Source organism: Panthera pardus, unplaced genomic scaffold, assembly GCF_024362965.1.
Source record: "Panthera pardus isolate Hobbes unplaced genomic scaffold, ASM2436296v1 HiC_scaffold_24, whole genome shotgun sequence".
NCBI classification, from domain to species: domain Eukaryota; kingdom Metazoa; phylum Chordata; class Mammalia; order Carnivora; family Felidae; genus Panthera; species Panthera pardus.
Genome location: NW_026526810.1, coordinates 53,851,312 through 53,872,593, shown reverse-complemented (window position 1 = coordinate 53,872,593; position 21,282 = coordinate 53,851,312). Strand labels below are relative to the sequence as shown.

Genomic DNA, 21,282 nt, shown 5'->3' with positions numbered 1-21,282 from the left:
ATGTTTACTTAAAGAAGATATCCACAAAGATGTGGGGAAACAAGTGCATTCGTACCCTTACACAGTTGGTGAGAGCATACACTGATCCAGCCTTCCTAGAGGGAAGTTTGGTAATATCCATTAAGAGAAGAGTTAGTAGATTCATATCTTTTGATCTAGCAGTTACAATTCTGGGATCTGTTCTATGCAAACATTCATACCACACAAACGTGTATATAACTGCTTTTTTTTTTTTTTTTGGTGTTATTTACAATAGTGTAATATTTGAAATAATTCAAGGAACCATCAGTAGGGCATTGGGATACATCATAAAATGAAATACCATCACCTTCCTGAAAAGAGGTCAGTCTATATGTACTGATGTTACTGATGTGAAAGGGTATTCAAGATATATTAAGTGACAAAAAGCAAATTGTATAACTGTCTTTTATGTTAATGACTATTTATATTTTTGTTAAAACATGTATGTTAGTATATGCATAGAAAAATAAGTGAGGCTATAAATACCAAACTGTTGTTAATATTGGTTACCTCAGGGAGGGTTAGTAGATTATGGTGGACATTCACTGTCTGCATTTCTATATTTCTGTAATGTTGGAAATTTTTACAGTGAGTCTGTATTATTTTTGTAAGTAGAAAAAAAACCCAATAAAAATAAAATCCTCTAATTGAAACATGTGTATTTCATATTTAAATCTAAAAATTTAAATTTAAAAATCTATGCTCATTCAAGCACAAAATTATGCACAAATGTGAAAAATATATGTGAAATAATAATAAACTCGGGTTTTTTTTAAGTAATAACAGGGCATAAAAATGTTTTCTCACAAATTCATCATTAACTTGTTGAATTTGAAATAATCCATTGTTTGTATCTTCCAGAAATATTTCCTTGGTTAGCTTTGGTAAACAAAATATTTTTTAATACTTTCTGAAGTGCATGTGCTTTCTGAGAAGATTTTTTACACAAGAAGTATAGAGAAACATAAGGAAGAAAACAAATTCATAATTTCAACATCCAGAACAACTGCTTATAGCTACATCCATTTCTGAGTACAAAGGACAGGTAAAACTCTTTTAAAATAATAATATTATCACTTTTATTTAAAAAGTTATCTCTGATGTTTTTAGAATTAGTCTTTAATTATAATTTAAGTCAGATTTGTGAAGAGCCATGCCGTGCGTGTATTTACCGAAGTCAAGGACAAAACAGTTTTGTTTGTAATCATTTAAAGCACATGGATTATTCCATTCAGTCCTTCCCCAGTCTTTCTGGAAAAGTACCAAAATCTTGCTTCCTGCTCCACCTTCTAGGGCTGGCTGTGAGAGATGGGGAATTCTCTAGGAGTTTAAAGAACTTTACGGGGTAAGATGAATCGAAGACTTTTCACAAATATTTTTAAAGTATTAAAAATAGACTCAACAAATACATAGTAAACACTGTGCGCTGTGCTATAAGCATAGAGTTGTAGATACAGCCTCTGCCTCCCAGGAGACTAGTAGGAGAGAGATGACAGATCCATAAAGAACTTCTGTACAAGGTACTAAGTAGCACATACCATCTGAATGATGCAAATTAAGTGCTTCTGTAAGAGTACCAATGAGGGAGGAATCATCCTGGCCAGGGTGATCACGCAAAGAGTCACAGGGGATGTGATATTTGAGCTGGTCCTTGAAAGGAAGGGTAGGATTTCAGTAGGGGGTGGTGGAAGGGAAGGGCATTCCTGGTAGAATAAGAATGTAAACTAAAGCCCCAAAGCACCTTTCCAGAATAGTGAATAATCCAGATTGACAAATGCACATGATTCATATAGATGAGTAGTAGGAAATAGAAGAAAGGTAGGATCAGTTGACAGAGAGCTGTGGTTGCTAGGCTAAGACATTTATAATTTATTTAGTTGGCAGTAGGAGCCATTGAAAGTTTTTGAGCAGGGGAGGGACATGATCGAAGCTCTGCTATAGAAAGATTATTCTGACAGGTTGAGGGAAGGGAGGACAGGGTCTGCAGTAAGGAAATTGATTAGAAAGCCATTGCTATATATAGGAATGTGGTGCTGAAGGCCTAATCCAGGGTGTTGGCGTTTGGATTGGAAAGGAAGTGAGCGTTTTATAGAGAATAGCATGTTGAAGAAACCTTCTTTCTTCCCAGGGGAGTCTCATGGCACAAGTTGGCATGATTACCGGGGTACCAAGAGTTCTCCCCATTCTCCTTTTTGACCCAGATTACGCATTCACTTCGCACACTTAGTCCAGATAAGGAACAGTTAGTATTTTCCCTGGTTACAAAGTTTGGAAACCATGAGATTAAGAAAACTCAGGCGTGTAGAGTTGGTGAATGAGGAGGGATCAGACCCTTCTTCACATGATCAGATTTTTAGTTCACAAAGCGTTGTTTGTGGTTCTGGTCTTGCTGTAGAGAGCACTGACTCTAGAGAAGAAAAAAACTTTTTTCCCTTGTTCTCGTTGCTTAAATTGAGGTACCTTCTATCCTTGCCTTGCTGATAACTGGAAGAGAGAGAGAAGTGCCTGCTCTGTACCAGGCACTGTGTTGTTAAAGCTGCTCTTTGAACTTGGGTGGATGCTGATGGTTTTATTATAATTGAGTGCTTTAGCTAGAGGCCCTGGTTTCCAGAACTCAGATTTGAGGTCTGATGCTGCCCTCACCTTGTCCGCCATTTGCATACGAAATTGGATTCTCCTGCTTCTGATATTGTAATGTCCGTTGCCTGGGAAGTGAGTGTCAGCTGTCCATGTTGACTGTAGGTTCTAGTGCTGGCTGGACATGAGCAAGCTGTGACCAGGTGGGATACTCTGACATTGGAAGACCTCTATTTCTTTTTCTCTGCCACCATTCAGTGAGGAGAGGTCATAACCCATTTTTTAGATCCATTTTGGCTACTGATAAAACACGCTAATTAAAAAAATTTTTTTGATGTTTATTTATTTTTGAGAGAGAGCTCAAGCAGGGGAGGGGCAGAGAGAGGGAAACACAGAATCCAAAGTAGGCTCCAGGCTCCTAGCTGTCAGCACAGAGCCTGACACAGGGTTCAAACTCATGAACCATGAGATCATGACCTGAGCTGAAGTCAGACGCTTAGCCGACTGAGCCACCAGGCGCCCCAAGACCTGCTAATTTATAGGGATGCCTGGCTGACTTAGTCAGTAAAGCATGCAACTCTCAATCTCAGGTTGTGAATTCAAGCCCCACGTTGGGCATGGAGTCTACTTAAAAAAAAAAAAAAAAAGACTGGCTAGTTTTTTAAAATATGTTAAAGGTAGCAGGAGGGGACCTTATTGCCCTCTGCATATCCTGTGCCCTCTGCCTTCTTCCTTGGTTCTCAGACCTGTCCCTGATGCTACCACAAAGGCATGGTGACTTCTCATTTACTCTTTCACACAGATTGCGCCATTTTGGTGGTTTTGGAGAAACTGAACTTCCTCCTCAGATCACCAAAGTTTCTGGAACCAGGCAGACAGACCTAGATCTAAATCCTGGTTCTTGCACTCACTACTTAACCTGATTCCTTCATCTATAAAATGGAGATAATACTAGTCCTTTATAAAGTTGTCAAGGGTATGGGGTGGCTGGCTGAAGCATGCAACTCTTGATCTTGGAGTCATGAGTTCAAGCCCCATGTTGGGCATAGAGCTTACTTAAAAGAAAAACAAACAAACAAACAAAAACTTGTCAAGGGTATTCAATGAGACAATCTTGTAAAGTACTTAGCACAGTTTTTCCGCAGAGTACACATTCATTGAAGGATAACTCTTACAGCTGTAGATCCTGTCTCTGCATAAGACCATTCACACCCTATGGGTCTGGATATTCTTTTATTTTTATGTTTATTTGTTTACTTTGAGAGGGAGTACACGTGTGTGAGCACAAGTGAACACCAGTGGGGGATGGGCAGAGAGGGAGGGAGAGAGAATCCCAAGCAGCCTCTGTGCTGACAGCGGATTGATCTCACAAACCTGTGAGATCATGTCCTGAGCTGAAATCAAGAGTCAGACACTTAATTGATTGAGCCACCCAAGTGCCTCGGGTCTGGCTATTCTTGTGAAAATACTCGGAAACGTTGTTTCCTCCTTAGTCCCAGGAGGGACTGAAATTTGAAAATAAGAAGGCAAAATGCTTTAATTTAAAAGTTCCCTCCCTGATTATTAGAGCCCCTTGGAGAGCTTGAATATGCAGATTCTCAAACCCAAGTCTATATCTATTGATTGAGAATCTTGTGGAGGCAAGGGATGGAGATAGGGCAGGATTGATATCTGAAAAAAAAAAACCAAACCCTGTTAAACCCTATGAGTAATTCTATTGGTAGGCCAGGGTTGGGAACCTTTGTTCTCTAGTCTTCAGGGGTTTATGGCTAGAGGTCACCTCCTCCCAAGCGGTGGCAGATTTACCTTCCTAGAAGCTGAGGCTATTTTAATCCCAGCACCAGAGAATTGGCTCAGCTCCAACGAATGCTGAACTCTAAGCTCGGGAGCCTGGTTTTTCTGTCATATTGGAAGTTATTTGTTTCTGGGAGCCTTTGTGGTACAGACATTGGAACTACAAATCAGCCAGACAGGATAGAGACCAGGAGCAGAGTGAAGAGGCAAGATCTGTTCTACAGTCTTGGAGTGGCCATCGTGTCCCTTCCTGCCTCTGACCAGATGGCACTTTGGACTCTGAAGGAGCAGGAGTGAGTGAGCTTGGGCATGATACCCGCCTCCCCGCCCCCCCTTCCCAGGCTAGTCATTGGGTCTCCGTCCAGCTGGCTAAGTCTCTGCACAAAGCCTGTCGGCCTTGGGCTTCCTCTGTGGCTTTTACATAAGCAGCAATTCTCAGAATCTGGTTGAGAATCTGCTTTGTGAGATTAGAGTGTAGTGTGTGGGCAAGAGACAAGCATAGTTATTCTTAACCTGCGGGAAGGGAGGGAAAGGCGGAGAGTGCTCTGCCATGGACAGGTCTGTGACATGCTTGTTTATAGAAACAGCAAGCCCATGGTTTGGCTGGAATGACTTCTAACTCAGGTATTTATAACTTGTATTAGTGGGATTGAGAAGTGGAGAAAGAGAGAAGGAGGAAAAAAGAAATTGGTGGCAACAAAACATGGCAACAAACACAGAGATCGACTTCCTCCCAGTTGCTGGAGTTTCTTTACCAATTTGAGATCAGCTAAATCCTAGATGACCCTGGTCTTTTGTGGCTCTGGCCTCTTAGTTCTCTTTCTTAAGGGAGCAGCTGCTGACTTGACATCGAAGGCTCCCTGTAGTGGCCTCTCGCACTAAGAAAAGAAGAGCAAATCCAAACCAGTCATTAGTTCATGGGCTCAAGCAAGAAGCCCTTCTCTAGCAGTGCCATTGTCTTGGCTCCACAGACTGGATCTTCCATTGACTAGTGCCTCTATTCTAGCTCTTGTGGACTGATCGGATCTAGGGATGAGAGAGAAAGAGAGAGAGCAAGTAGAAAAGCTTAGACGGCCCTGCCCCAGGGTTCCTGGGATCACGTGTTTAGAGATTTGGGCCTCTTGGGACTTTGTGCTGTGTGCCACCCGTGTCGCAGATGGCTCTAGAGTCTGGAGAGTCCTTTTTGTGCCTCTTCCACTTCTTTTTGGCACTTCTATCAATTACCCCTCTTTTCTGGGAGCTCTTCCCTTCCCTGGCTTCCTGGGTCTCCTCCTTTCTCTCTAATTGCCTAGCATCCCTACTCTAAAGATAGGTGTTCTCCATGGTTCTGTCCTTAGCCTCTCTCTCCCTTCCCATCTTCTCTTGTACTTTCATGATGGTTTTCACCTCCATGTGAGTATTTCTGAGATGCCCATTTCTAGCCCTGATCTCTTTCCCAAGCATTTAATTCCGTGTTTATGTTGCTAAAGTGAATGTTTGTGATTCCTACTAAATATCCCTCAAGTGTCTTAGATTTAGCACGTCTAAAATAGACATCATTGGCTCCCATCCTTCCTCCTTTGTCCAGACCCAGGTCTGCTTTCTGATCCTGGCACCATTTCTTTTCATGTTCCCTATCTCTGAGATTCAGAATTTGAGTCTTCTGTCTTCTTCCTTCACAGTTGTGTGGTGGCCATGCTTGCCAATTCTATTTGCTTTATTACTTTTTAATCCATCATGTCTTTTCTGCTCTCACTATCTTCATGCTAGTCTAGATCCTCATTACTTCTCATCTGAGCTATTGTAACAGCCTTCTAATTGGGCTTCCTGCCTGTATTGTCTCATATACATCATCACCAAAACATAGCTTTGATTGTGTCTCCAGCTTGATACCCTTCAGTGGCTTCCCAGAGCCTACAGATAACCCCACTTAGTTTGGCATTCAAGGCCTTTCCTGGTCTGGTTACAGTCTACCTCTCCTGACTTACTCTCCTAATACAATCTGCTTTCATCATTGCTCACCTGCTCTGTTATTTCCTTCTGCCAAACTTTCGTTCATGCAGCTTCTTCTACTGAGAATTCCTTCTCTCTGTATTTCCACCTGTCAAGATCCTACCCTCACAGCAAGCAAGGCCATGGTCAAATACCATCTCACCCTCCAAGAAAGCTTCCTTGTTTCCCTTCCCTGATCCTGTTCAGAAATCATTCCTTTTCCTCCTGTTTGAGCACTTTATATAAATCTTTCTTATGACCCTTATCACATACCAGATTGTTTTATATTTTCCCTAATGGATTTTGAGAGTAGAGGGTAGAAGCTATGTATTCTTCGTCTTAGGATCTCCCATAACATCCTCGTGATTTTCAAACTTTTTTGAGAATGACCCACATTAAGAAATACATTTTTTTTAAAGAGAGAGAGAGCGTGTGCACAAGCAGGGGAGAGAAACAGAGGGGGAGAGAGAGAATGTTAAGCAGGCTCCATGCTCAACATGGAGGCCGACGGTCAGGACCTGGACAAAATCATGAGTCTGACGCTCAACCGACTGAACTACCCAGGCGCCCCAAGAAATACATTTTATATTGTGACCCAGAACACACACATCCCTAAACAAAAGTTTCATGATCAATACTTGCCCTTACTACATGCCATGGGATCTATTTTGTGTTCTGTTCTGTTTATTCATTATGCACTAAATCAGTCAATTTCGAGTCTCATTAATAAGTTGCAATCTGCACATTGGAAAATTTTATTCTATCTAGTATGAGTGACTGCCCTGTCTATTGCCCCTGAGCCACCTGTTTTTTCCATCTACTTTAATGAGAGCCAGAAGAGCACTTAAACAGTTGGCTTTAGGCTTTCCTTGTCTCTTGGGAATAGGCTATTATGAAGTTATCCCTTTATCTCATTAAGTTGAGGGATAATTTTGCTTTCCTTTTTTCTCTCAGGAGGATACAATACTGCCCTGCCTAGTACATGCTGGGAGTGGTGGGCATTCAAGCCCTCCTTTGCAGTATATCTCTAATAATTCTACCTTCCTGCACCCTCACTTCTGGGGACAGATGACACCCTGTCTCAGGTTGGTGTAGGCTTTCCTCCATCTCAACACTCTCTACCTGCTAAAGCAGAGGCTGGGTTGCATCTTGAGTATTTTCTCTGCTTCTAGGCTATGTTTTGGATGTGGAGGAGATCACTGTAGATTATGACGTGAGTGCTCTCTTCTGAGTTTTTACTTGTGCATGAAGCAATATTCCTAGAACTGTGTGGCTGTGTCAGGGTACCAGCTGCCTGGAGCAGTCGTATCCCAAGTCACTGGACATAATCAGTTACCTGGACTGGTGTGTCTTTTGGGCTGTGTTTCACTGGCATTTGGGCTGTGAGGGTTTATAGCTGAATTTTCTGTTAGAACTTTAGGCCCCACCCCAGACTTTGAGGATAGCTATTTTCTCATAGGAGCTCTTCCTTGCCTCTGTTTCTGAAGTGATGCTGAGGCCGCAACTCTCACACCAGTGAGCTTGCTTCCTTACGTGGAAGAATGCTATAGTGTTCACGAGGGACTAGGTCACTGGTTCTTAAAGTATGGTCTTAGAATCCCTGGTGTCCCCTTTTAGGGGATCTATGGGATTCCCCCCCCTTTTCCAGTTACATATTCAAATGAGGCCAGATTTTCTTCATCTTCACCTAGAATAGCGTATCACAACCGATTGAATGCAGATGTAGATAGGAGAATCCAGCTGTTTACTATTAAACCAGACATTAAAGAGATTTGCAAAAATGTTAAATAGTGCCACTCTTCTCACTGAATTTTTTTTCTTGTTTTGGAAAACAGTGTTTTTTATTTTTTCTTAACATTCGTTTTTGAGACACAGAGAGAGACAGAGCACAAGTGGGGAAGGGGCAGAGAGAGGGAGACACAGAACCAGAAGCAGGCTCCAGGCTGTGAGCTGTCAGCACAGAGCCCGATGTGGGGGTCAAGCTCATGAACTGTGAGATCATGATCTGAGCCGAAGTTGGATGCTTAACCAACTGAGCCACCCAGGCGCCCCGAAAATAGTGTTATTTTTAATAAGAATATTAACATGTATGGATTTATTATTTTAAAATGAGTTAACAAATATTTTAAAATATTTTCATTATAATTTCTAATATACTGATACAAACAAAAGCTCTTTGGGGTCCTTGATAATTTCTAAGAGTATAAAGAAACCAAAGAATGTATGAGACCAAAAAGTATGAAAATTGCCAGGCTATGTCATGCTGTGGTAACAAAATCACCTCAAAAATCTCCCTGACTTAACAGATAGCTCATTTCTTGCTCATGCTCATATTCAGTGTGTATCAGCACAGGGGTTTTGTTCATTAAAGTTACTCAGGGCCCTAGGCTGAGGGGGCCCTAGCCTATCACCTGCTGCTATGCTTAGCAGTCAGGAGAAGGGATACACACAGTGGTTCTTGAAAGCTTCCCCTGGAAGCGGCATGTCAGAGTATTGTAAAAGTGTGCAGTCTTGGAAGCACTTAAGTGAGAAACCTAAATCAAACAAAAACTCATATTCTTGAGTTCTTTGTACCCTCTCCCCCAACATTGTTGGGTAAGTGTCAAAACACCATTGCTTAAGGATAAGGAGAAAAGTCAAGGGTGTGAATTATAGAATGATGTTGCTCGTGAGGTACTGAACCCCATGCCATGTCCTAGACCCTATCTTTTCTCTCTTTTTAACATTTACTATGTGGGGCACCTGGGTGGCTCAGTTGACTGAGCGTCCAACTTTGGCTCAGGTCATGATCTCGTGGTTCGTAGGTTTCAGCCCTGCGTGGGGCTCTGTGCTGACAGCTCAGAACCTGGGGTCTGCTTCAGATTCTGTGTCTCCCTCTCTCTCTGCCATGCCCCCTTCACACTCTAGCTCTTTCTCTCTCTCTCTCTCAAACAAACAAAAAATGAATAAACATAAAAAAAAGACTCCTTAAAAAAATTTACTATGCAATATTTAAGATATATAATAAAGACATATGGGATCATAGAATGAACAATGTGTGCCCACCATCAGCTTAAGAAATGAATACCTGTACCATTAAGCTCCCTTTGTGCTCATCCTCATCTGCATAGTAAGACAGACGGTAAGTATGTGGACAGAAATATAATCAGTGTTGGGTCTGTACCTGAATCTAAGTGCTATGAAGAAGATAAAACAGGGTAAGTTAGGTATAGAGTGATAACAGTAAAGCTAGTTTGGAAAGTCTTTTCCTACGAGGAGACCTTTGAGCAAAGACCTGCGTGAATTAGCTGTGTGAATAGCCAAGCAAGGGAAGAGCATTTTAATTGAGGGAATAGCATATGCAGAACCTGAAGCTAGAATCTGCTTGAGGTGCTTCAGGCAGCCAGGATGGCTGAGGTGGAGGAAGAGGGGGAGGGTGAAGGAAACGAAGTCAGACAGGGAGCCAGAGGCCAGATGATTCAGGGTCTTATAAACAGGGTAAAAGTATTTGAATTTGAACTTAAGGATGAGAAGCCCATGGGCTTTGAGCTGAGTAATGACGTGATCTCATATATTTTAAAAGAATCATTGTGGCCTGCCATTTTGAGAAAAAGACTCTGGGAGGCAAGGCCTGAAGCGGAGAAAATACGCGGGAATTATAGCCGTAGCCCAAGTGAGAGATAACAGTGACCTGAACTTAGTGGTGTCTTGTTGACTGTTTATAGCCTCTCTGAGGGGACAAAAAAGAGCCCTGGTTTGTAAATTTGCTGATTTTCATGGTGTAAGTACTCCCGCTGTGTTGATTTCAAGCTGTCAACGTGCTGTCCCTGAAAGAGGAGGTGGGAAAGGAAGTGCACCGTCAGCTGTCGTGAGCCAGTGGAAGCTGGCTTGAACTTGGGTGTGGTTAGCTGGTGGTGTGTTTGCAGGGGGCGCCCAGGTCTGTCATTTGTCATGGTAGAAGGGAGCTGCGCCACCTTTTTGGAAGGAGAGGATATGGAGGTTATGACAGGGAGACAGTCCATTTATAATTTCCATTGTGCTGGGCCTTTTAAAATAAGCCTAGATGTTGGAGGCCCTGCAGGAGCCTTGGACTCTCTGAAATCCTTTGAAAGTGGAGTTCAGCCCAAAACCTCCCTGCAAACAGGAAGCTGGTTTGAGTTAGAACATAAAATAAAAACCAGCTGATGCCCCTAAATGTTTTTCCCCTGCTCCTCCCACTCGACAGAGCCAAAGGAAACTGCCTTTTTGTTTTTGGATAGTTGTTCAGAAAGTCAGAAAAAGCCAAAAACCATAAATCCTTTGAAAGCAAGCCAACTTTTGAGCCCAGGCAAACTCCTGCGCATGGGGTTTCCTAGCCCGGATGTCTGTCCCACTGCCAGGAGTCCTAGGAGGAAAGTGCGTGAGGAACACAAAGTTGCCAGAGATCAGAGCCTGGAGCCCAGGCCCAGCGGGAAAAGATGGTCTGTAGCAGGTTTCTCCAACTGGAGCTTCCAGCCCATTTGTAGGTCATGAAATCAATAAAGTGGGCCATGACCAGAATAATTTTGTAATGAAATAGAATGTAATAGAAAATAAAGTATATCACATGCAATAAGAGTATTATTTTGTGAAACTTTGATTTCATTTTTATGCAAATGCACACATGTACGTGTATCTATGTACTGGGCCATAACATAAACTGTCTTTCTTACTGTGGCTTGTGGCCAAAAATATTTGACCAACACTGGTCTTAAAGGTGTGAGTAACTTACATCTCCTTCCTGCTTTAGCTTGCTGTTGAAAAGTCCAAGCTAGTTTCAGAATGAATCTTCTGTGGAGCTGGATCATCTGCCCACAAAACACCTACCCAAATTCCTGTCAGAGGGAAGGAAAGCTGAGAATCAACAGACTGGTCTGATTCTTTGGGACGAAAGCTGAGGCATAAAGGAGGGATTGATGCAAATTTGGATCCAAAGGACTTGCCTAAAATGATTCACTGGAAGAGAATAGAAGTTGAGCAGCCTTTTAGCTCACTGCACTTGATTCTGCTGACCTTTTCCATTTTTGTGGGTAATGCTAGCCTTGGGTTCCTCTCTCTCTTCTCTTCTCTCTGTCTTGTAGGCAGTTGGTACAGCAGGGATGTTCCTGAGAACCCCTCCTTCTGGGTTAGCTGGAGGCACAGTGCCAGGATGGGGAGTGGTGCCCTGAACTGAGTGTCCCCTGGACTTCCCCAGGGGTATTTGTGCTCTCCAGTCAGTCTGCCTGCTGCTCAGGCTGTTCAGAAAGGTGACTGGGTGCCAGGGCATCATGAAGCTGAGAAAAAGTGAGGAAGGAGGCATAAGGTAGGGCGAATGACCAAGAACACAGAGAGTAGGGGACAGTTAATTTATCCCACACTAGGTTTAGTGCTTCAGGTAGGCCCATGGTAACTGACAAGTCTGGTGCTTGGCAGGTGGCTGTGGGTTGGTATAGTGCCCTGGGAATAAACTGCCTCTTTCGGTGAGTAGACATGTATTGGAATTGCTGATCCACATCCCCAGGAAGCACAGAAGACTCTTGGGGACCTTCCTGGGGAATAAGTTTTAACTATAATGTCCTAGGAGATTTATTTTGGTCTTTGGCCACCATAGGGAATTTCTTTCCAACTAATTCAAACTAAAATGGTCCCTGGAGATAAGAATTTATACCATCCCTCTAGAAGGATTTTGAATTCTCCAGCTGAGACGATAAGAGAGGAGGAGAGATCCTAAAGCCACCTAATTGATTCTGGGTTTCCCCTCTCTAGAAACTGCCCTGGACTAGGAGTAGACCACCCTGCTACAGACATAAACACCTCTGACGTGTTTCTGGTTCACACCACCTAAGGCCTCCGAGACTTGTAGCAGAGCACAGTCTAGCCTGTTTACATGACCTTTCTGCATTCAGATGCCTATCTCTTTGAGTCAATGGAGAGACCAAGGACATGTCTGGGGAGGGCCAGTGCAGTGAGTCCAGACAGTACTAGAGGGTACTGGACCTGGAGTGACAAGCAAGATGTTCTGTGGCAGAGAGTGAGGTGGGGTGAGAAGAGGCTCCAGGGCAGCCTGAATCTCCCATGGGATCATCTAGCAGAAAGGCCAGTGAACTAATTGAGGTTAGTCCAGTGTGTGCCCCGGGGCTGTAGCCAGTGTAGGGTAACAGTATGGATGGTGAGAGTGATTGTGAATGTCCCATGTGGCCATGTCCTATCAGAATCTCTGAGCACTTTACACGTATATCCCTTGCATCTCTGTGGGAGTTGTGGCTTAATAATAATAATTAGAGCACTCTGAACATCTGTGCTTTGTAAAACACAGCATTAAGCCATGTTTCTGTCTCTCAGGCGCATAGTCTGAATGAACTGGCAGATGTTGGTGGGGGGAGGTGCAGTTCTCTGATGGAGGGGAAGAACACGATGGGATGCAAAGATCAGGGATATTATGAGTCACCTAATTGCTACCTAACATTCCTCTGACTCTTGGTGGATGACAGTAGCCTTTCTTTCATGCCTGCCAAGGCACAAAGATTAGTAACCTCCTCTGAATCTCATAGACAGGAGAGGCCAGTGTGGGGACCCAAGGCTTTATCTTGTAAATGGAGCCTTCATGGATTGGGGGAGTGCTTGTTTCTCTGTGGCCATGAGCTGAGCTTTCACACTTCATTTTCTTTCCCATGGTCCCCACAGAGTGAGCCCTCTTAAAAGCCTTCGGTACACACTGGCGGTTCCCCATGTGATCAAGGGGCCTGTGGCCAGACCAGAACCTGGAGAAGTCAGTGGCCCCATTCTCTTGAAGAAAGCAGTCGGCATTTGCTGGACGGTCGTGGGTACCTTCAGTACCTCCTTCCCAACTTGGCTCTGGCCATGTGTCACTTCTCTGTCTTGCTCTAACAGGTGACCTTGGAGAAGGTGCTTGGAATAACAGTGTCTGGAGGCAGAGGACTTGCCTGCGATCCCCGATCCGGTTTAGTTGCCTACCCAGCTGGGTAAGTAAGTACATTGGAAGAAGTCTTATTGCATGGGAGTTTAAAGCCCTGCTAATAAACTAGTGAGGGTGGGCAGGGGTTTTTGGTATCTTTTGGGAGACATGTCCTGGTTTACTGTTTTGGTACCACTTTTGTAAAGGAGTTACAGGGCCAGGTAAAGGCTCTCTTTTGAATGTTGTCCTTGTTGCCATCCTGTCGTGCTTTTTGGCCATCCACCCACACATACAGAGTCACACTTTATCTCACACGCAGTTCCCAACACCATTTTTAATATCTACCTTCTGGTCACCTTTGAAAACAGCTTTATTGAGTTGTAATGTACCACACAATTTGCTCATTTAAAGCGTAAAATTCAGTGTTTTTTTTTTTTTTAGCATATCTACAGAGTTGTGCAACCATCACCACATTCAATTTTAGAATATTTTCATCACCCCAAAAAGACTACATACTCATTAACAGTCACTCTCCATTTACCCCCAAGACCTGCAGTCCTAAACAACCGCTAATCTACTTTGAGTCTGTATAGATTTACCTGTTCTGGATATTTCATATAAGTGGAATCATTCCATATAAGTAGAATATTTGGCTTTGTGTGACTTTTTTAACTTAGCATAATGTTTTTAATGTTCATACATGTCATGGTAGGTATCAGTACTTTGTCTTTTTATGGCCGAATAACATTCCATTGAATGGATGTCCCACATTTTTTCTGTTCATCAGTTGATGGGCACTTGGGTTGTTTTGACTTTCTGGCTATTTTATGAAAAGTACTGCTTTGAACATTTGCCCATTCTCATCACTTGGAGAGATGTCAGTGCCATGGGAGAGCTGTAGGGTTCGGCCTCCTGGGTGACTCATTTGGTTAAGCATCCAACTTTGGCTCAGGTCATGATTTCACGGCTCATGAGTTCGAGCCCCACACCGGGCTCTGTGCTATCAGCGTAGAGCCTGCTTCAGATCCTCTGCCCCCCTCCTCTCTCTCTTTGCCCCTCCCCTGCTTGCACTCTCTCTCTCTCTCTCAAAAAGAAATAAACATTAAAAAAATAAAGGAAGAAATAAAGGTGGGGTTTTGGGGCTGGTGTTCTTTCCCTTGCCACCTTTTTACTCCTCTGCTCCTGCAGATGGGAACCCCCCAGCCATAGTTTCTTTAGGCTTTTGCAGAAGTGTTTCTTTTGGAGGCTTGGCAACTTTGCTGCTTCTGGGTCTCTCTGTCAACCCCTGTTCCTTCCAGCAAGGCGTGGGAGCACAAAAATGGGAAGGCCACACTGGTCTCCCTTTCTTCCCCCACTGTCAGCTTGGGAGTGCCAAGTTTCCCAGTGTGATTTCCACAGCAACTCTTGTAGTTTTTGTACCAGTATGTGATTTTCTTAGTTTTATCATCTCATCCAAAATCTACTTTTATCAAGAACTTATTCTGGGGGCGCCTGGGGGGCTCAGCCAGTTAAGTTTCCAACTTTGGCTCAGGTCATGATCTCGTGGTTTGTGAGTTTGAGCCCTGTGTCAGGCTCTGCACTGACAGCACAGAGCCTGGAGGCTGCTTCGGATTCTGTGTCTCCCTCTCTCTCTGCCCCTCTCTAGCTCACACTCTGTCTCTGTCTCTCTCTCATAAATAAATAAACAGTAAAAAAAAAAAAAAAAAAAAGGAAAAAAAGAAAATTTATTCTGTGCCAGGCACTTTGTTAAGCACTTTGCAAGGAATGATTTTATTTAATACTTAGAGCAACCCTGTAAAGTTGATACTGTTATCCCATTTAGAGAAGGAAACTAAGATACAGAGATGTTAAGCGGTTTGCTTAAGGTCACACAGCTAGTGAGTGTCTGTATTGGGATTTCAACCCAAGTAGTCTGACTACAGAGCTCTTAATCTTAAAATGGCATGGGGTGGGGGAAGATCTGACTTTCTGCTTATTTTTAAAGGTTGCTTTTCGTGTAGCCGTCTGCCTGCCGTACGAATGAGAAGAGCCCAATTTATGGGCATCTCAGTCTGTGCCAGGGAAACTTCTGTCCCTGAGTCCTCGGGCCAGTGTCTCTCCTGAGTGGCCCGTTGGCATTTGATGTATGCAGTGGGGGTGCTGTGGGAGCTACACTGGCTTTACTCTGTAGAGGCTGAGCTGGCCTCCTTCTCCCTGACCAGAAGCAAGTTGATGAATGACCTCTGTTGCTGCCTACCCTGTGCAGCCTGCCTCAGGGGGATTCCACCCATGCCTGCCCCTGCCTGGGAAAGCTGGGTTCCTTCTTGTTGGAGATGGGGCTGGGGCTGGATGTGAGGTAGGCAGGAAAGACCTGGGCTGCTGCTTGGTACGTGCTGAGCCTCGCGTGCCTGCCCTAGGGATTGTGGATGCCTGCTCCCCACCTCTTTCCCCCATGCCCCTGTCTCCAGGCCTGGTGCCTTTAAGAATGTGTGCTTCTGTTTGTGGGCAGGTCCCAGCCTGGCACGTGTGCCTGGCAGTCATTAGCCTTCCAGGTGGTGTATGGAAGCTTCCCTTCTGTGACATCTAGTAGGTTCCCTCAGTGTGCTTGGCTTGGGCCAGCCCTGGGCAGTGAGTGCCATGATCTACTCCCTGACCTTCTACATTCCTCGAACTTCAAGTTCTCCTTTTGTAAATGGCGTCTTTTTGAATGTTTTCATTTTGCTGTGCGCTAGAGCTCCCTGTTGCTGCTCTGGGGTGTCTGGGGGCCACCAAAATGTATGTGAGCCAAGCAGGCTCTTTCCCTTCTTCTTTTCCTAGCTGGTGAGCCTAACCCCACCCCCACTCTCTAGTTCCTACTGTGCTTGTTGCTCTAGGAGCTGCTCAGGTATCCTAGAAACAAGAAGAAAAACAAAGCTCAGAAAAGTCTCCCAGGGGCCTAGAGGCAAATATCAAACCAAAACAAAGTTTTCTGAAAGGAAATGAAACAGCTCCAAGAGGGTGGGGTGGAGGGGGATGTGTGTCAGGCAGAGGTGGGTGAAGTCTCTGGGCAGAGACCCCTCAGTTTTAGTGGCTGCTGCATCTCTTCTCCAGAGTCCTCCTCCCTTTGCTGTTCTCTCCACAGAAAGCCTACCCTTCACCTGTCACACTTCGAGCCCCCCTGCTGCAGGAGGCCAAGTGGTCCCCAGATAGCCTCTTTGAGGGATTCAGTTTAGTTGAACATCCATAGTTGACTTGGGCCCCTTCTGGCCTAGTGGAGGATTTAGGGGCTGTAGAGCCCAGCATAGTCCCCATTGCCACGGTGGGAGCCAGTCAGTTCTGAGAATGGCTTTCCCTTGACCGCCAATGCCAAAGTTCAGGGTCTGGCCTGGGTGACTGCTCTGGGCAGGGCAGCTACTGAAGTGGGGGTGTCCTGGAAAGATAACCTGCTCTATCCAGCAGCCCAGAGGAGGACTCTTGGTTGCTTTAACTGGGGAGGAGGAGGGGAAACCTATATTTCCTGAGAAGACCCTCCATTCACTCAGCCCATATTGGAAGTTATGCTGAGGTCCCCAGCTCCAAAGCATTGGACCAGGTATGAAACCACAAAAATCTCTCCCTGAACTGTGTTCTAGTGGCATCTCAGCTGAAGGAGCACAGAAGCACCTTTGTACTGTCTGTGGCAAGCCCTGAGTGGGGGTTTGCCAGGGAGTGTGTGGGACTATGGAGAGACCAGGTGGCCACGAGAGAAGATGCTTGGACTTTGTGCCCTGGTGGATGTGAGTCTTGTGTGTGAGGGGCACTCACAAGCATCAGTCTCCTCATTGCCAGTCTTCTGGTTGTTCTGTAAGTCTCACACCTGAAACTGAGGCCCCTTACTTCTTCCTCAAATGGTTTGGTCATAGATACCTTCATTCATTTGTTCAGCAGATATTTGTTGAAAACCTGCTCTGGGCCAGGTGGTATTCCAGGCACAAGGTATATAGCCATGAGTAGAACAGGAAGGGTGACTGTTTTGTGGGGTTTAGGTTCAAGAGGGACAGGCAGACAATATGCATGTAAACAAATAAATGAGCAAGAGAATCACAGAGATGGTAAATGTTCTGAAGAAAGTAAAGCTGAGTGATGGAAGGGAGAGTAAGTGAGTGATTAGTGGTTTGTGTGGCGGGGGATGGGGCCGGACAAGGGGCTACTTTAAGACTGGGTGGATAAAACTCAGTGGGAGGTAAAATGCAGCTGCTGTCTGAATGACAAAGAGGAATGAACACATGAGGATCTGACACCAATGTGGACCAGGTGGAGGAAATCTCTAGTGCAAAGGTTCCAGGGAAAGGAGGGATCGACTCACTTGTTTCAGGAGCTGAGCAGTGGCAGTGGTGGCTAGATCATAACGAGTGAGAGAAAGGTGGTCAGACACTGCATTTTGACCTGGCTTGTAAGTCTTGCAGCCCACGGAGATTTACCTTTTGTTCCAGAAGGGGATATGTTTAGAATCCTCTGGGTAGAGAGAAATGCACTGGTAGCTCTACACAGGTAACCATGTTATTCACTGGGTTATTACCATCAAGTCTTTCTCGTGTTTTTGAGGAGGGACTTGTAAAATGTCCCAGAAACAGAGATGCCAATGGATCTCATGACCTGGCCTAAGAGGATTACTTATTTGGAAGGTATTGGATGGCAAGTACCTAAAGAGGACCATAACTGAGGATGCCTTCGGAAACACCCTCATTCATTAACTCTTAGAGTAATTAAAGCTATACAATTTTCCAGAGGGACAGTTTATAATTCCATTCCTGGCTGAGGACCCTAATGAATCACTAGTGCCCAGCAGGTCGTGTATGGGATGTCATAATTGGGGTTCCTGTTGTAAGTGCTGACTCCCTGGATAGTGCTTTCCTTGTTAGTGGTGTACCAGAGTACCCTTCCAGAAGACGGACAGCAGCACCATGCTGGTAACTCTGTCCGTTGTCTTCTTCAGTTTCCACAGCAATTCCGTGAGGTAGATATTATTCTTTCTGTTTTACAGATGAAACTGAAGGAAACTGAAGTTCAGAGAAGTTAAGGAATATGCCCAGGATCACACAGTATGCTAGTAGATGGGTCTGCCTGACCCCAGTTTTCTTGTTTCCACCATCATACTGCTGCCCTCAAGTGTCAGCCCTAAAAGCTTAGGGTAGGGGAGAACCATGCACCTGCCCCAGGTCCCTAGTTCTCAGTTCTGCTATTCAGGAGATTCCTTGGCTTTGAAATCTGATAGCTACTGACTTAAAGATGTATTCACTCATTCACAAATATTTATTGAGTGCCTATCTTCTAGGCCCTGGGGATGTAAACAAAACAGACAAAAATACCTCCTTCACTGAGCCGGCAATCTAGTGATGCAGATAGATCTCTTCCCTCCCAAAAAGTTAACTTTACAGAATATTACAGGTTGATGAGTGCTTTGGAAAAAGTGTAAGCAGTGAAAGGGAATAGGGAATGGGGGTAGGGTATGAGGTTGCAATGTTAAATAAGGCTAGAGAGTGACATTTGAGTTAGCCTTGAAGAACCTCTTGTCCCTCTGATTTTACCTGGTCTGAAAGAACTTTAAGGCACAGGGTCACTGCTTGAATCTACTGTGTCCTGCTCCCTGCATGTGCTGCTGTGTTCGTTGCTCATCCCACGGTTCTTTCATTTCTGCCTTCTGGAGGATGGTTGGTAGGAGGTGGATCCTGTGGGAATGCCTGGCTTTTCATGATGGCAGCAGGCTTGAACCTGTCCAGAGGAGGGGTGTGTTGAGGGCTTGGCCCTTTCTGGTTCAGAGGAGTTGCTGGGCAGTGGGCCCAGCACCTGGTACTGGTGCTCCACCACGTGACTCCCGGGCTGAGGCCCCAGGGGACTGAGGCCTCACTGTCTCCTTGCACCTGCACCCTGGGGTTCTGCATTACAGGACTCAGGCAGGCGGTTGGGCCAGCCCAACCCTTGTCATGGACTCTAGCCAACAGTGCTGCAAGGGCACACATGAAAATGACTGCCTGTTGTGCTGGGCGAGGTCAAGGGCCCAGGAGGCCGGAGGCAGAGGGCCAAAGACTGATGCAAACTGCACCCCACCCTCTTCTTCCCTGCAGATGGGGAGCTTGCTCAAGGTCAGAGAAGACCGAGGTGGCTCCCACATCAGTGTTGTTGGGAGGACCTCAGCCAGTGGGGCTAGTGGGAACCTTGGATGTCTTTGCCAAGTTCTGCCGTCATTTCAGCACCTGCGTTATTGTCCCCACAAGTGGAGCTGTGACCATGGGGTTGGTCTCTTTCTTCCTCTATGTTGGGAGGTTTCCATATTTGAATAATTAAAAATTTCAGTTTAGAGGTCTATCTCTTGTCTATCTCTTGCACGTTTCTCTCTTTTGCTTAACTCCTCAATGACATACCTGAGATTTTTCTAGGCTAATGGTGTGTGTGTGTGTGTGTGTGTGTGTGTGTGTGTGTGTGTGTGTGTATGGCAGGGGTAGGGGGTGTTAGAGAAGGGAAGGGTTACCTCACAGTCGGTAATCTTTCTCTCTACATTGTGTTTTTACACACACATGCTGCTCTCTTTCCTTTCCCCACCATGGAGCTGAACTTGCCAGGAGGAGGAAACAAGATGTTGTGGTCAAGCAAGACTCAGAATTTGTGTTTGGTGACTTGGAAAGCATTTTAAGCAGTCCAATGCACTGCCCTTGGAAAGTCACGATGCAGCTTTAGGATGATGGGTTTAAGGGAAAACTCAAAAGCATATCATAGAGCCCTCATCACCTACCTTTTCTGGATTTGGAGTGTGGTCAGCTGGAATATGTGTCGGGTCAGGTTGAGTCAGATCAGCCCTCAGCTGAAGCCGTTTGCCATGGTTTATGTATAGCTATCAGAAAGCTAGGTAACCTGTAACCACTCAGACTAGAAGTCCCTGCTAGAGAAATGAGCCTCCAGAGACAGGCCTCCTCAGTAGGTCGGCACAGATAATAAGAAAGTTAGAAAACATCGGTTGGGTGGAAAACTTGCTAGGCTTTTCATGATGGTGGCAGGCCAGGGTGTACATATGAGTGAGTGTGTGTGTGTGTGTGTGTGTGTGTGTGTGTGTGTGTGTGTGAATTTTTGCACACTGAATAAAGTATTAAAATCCAAATATCTAAATCTATGAACTCGGAACTATAACTGCTATAGTTTTCATCTGCCCTGTTCTGATTTTAAAAAAATTCTGTAGCGTAAATCCTTTTTCCCCTCAAAGTGCCCCACTCTTCTTTCCCTTTTCTCACAGGCTCCTGTCCAAGCACCGTGCATGTTAGGTCATTGTGTTTCCCCTTCTCTCACCTTCAACTTCACTTTCCTCTTCTTTCCTCCACTCACTTGCAGTCTGCACTCCTTAGAGCACTGCTTCTGGAGTCCTGACTCTCTTCAGCTTTAGCTGAGTGGCCTTGAGCCAGTTACCTCACTGTTCTGATCTCGGTTCTCCATCTGTATAGTGGGGATAATTGTACCAGCATCACAAGGTTGCTGTAAGGATTAGCTAAAACCAGACATCTAAGCTGCTTGGCAGAGTGCCTGCTACTTAGAAAGTGCTTGATAAATGGTAACTCTTATTACTGAGCCCTGCTGTGTGGAGAGCAGAGGACCGGCTACTAAAGGAGTTCATGTTTAAAGTTCATGTTCAGAGTTCACTGAAACTCTTGTGTGGTGCATCTTAACTTAGCCAGGAGATGTCACTTCCATTTTCTTTCCATGCTTCTGTGCTGCTGTCCTAGACACTTGAGGTGGTTTCTCTCCATGTTTCCCCCATCCTTTCCTTGCTACCTTCTAAGCTTGGTATCCCTTAAATGAATGAAGATGCAGATATTTTCTTTCTCCAAGCTTAATCCTGCTCTCCTTTCTTGGCTGCCTTCCCAGAACAAAAAATAAAGCTTCCTTTGAAGTTTTTACCATTACTGAGGTCCTAACAGGACTCACCTCCATTCTTCCAAAGGAAAAACCTGACATAGTCTCTTAGTACCTCTTCCCCCACTGCCAGGAGCCCCCTTTCAGCTTCCTTTCCATGCTTAAGGAATAGTAATATTAGCATTTGCCAT

At 44.8% G+C, this 21,282-nt stretch overlaps 1 protein-coding gene across 6 annotated transcripts in view; it reads left to right on the top strand.

Moving 5' to 3' along the window:
- The window catches only part of MAPKBP1 (mitogen-activated protein kinase binding protein 1), a 53,846-nt gene that overhangs the window by 12,315 nt on the left and 20,249 nt on the right, over positions 1–21,282 (top strand). For all 6 annotated transcript variants that reach the window (XM_053889186.1, XM_019442487.2, XM_019442488.2 and 3 more), the window contains one exon: positions 13,231–13,322. In XM_053889186.1, the coding sequence (XP_053745161.1) occupies positions 13,231–13,322 (92 nt within the window). The remainder of the gene's footprint in view (positions 1–13,230; positions 13,323–21,282) is intronic.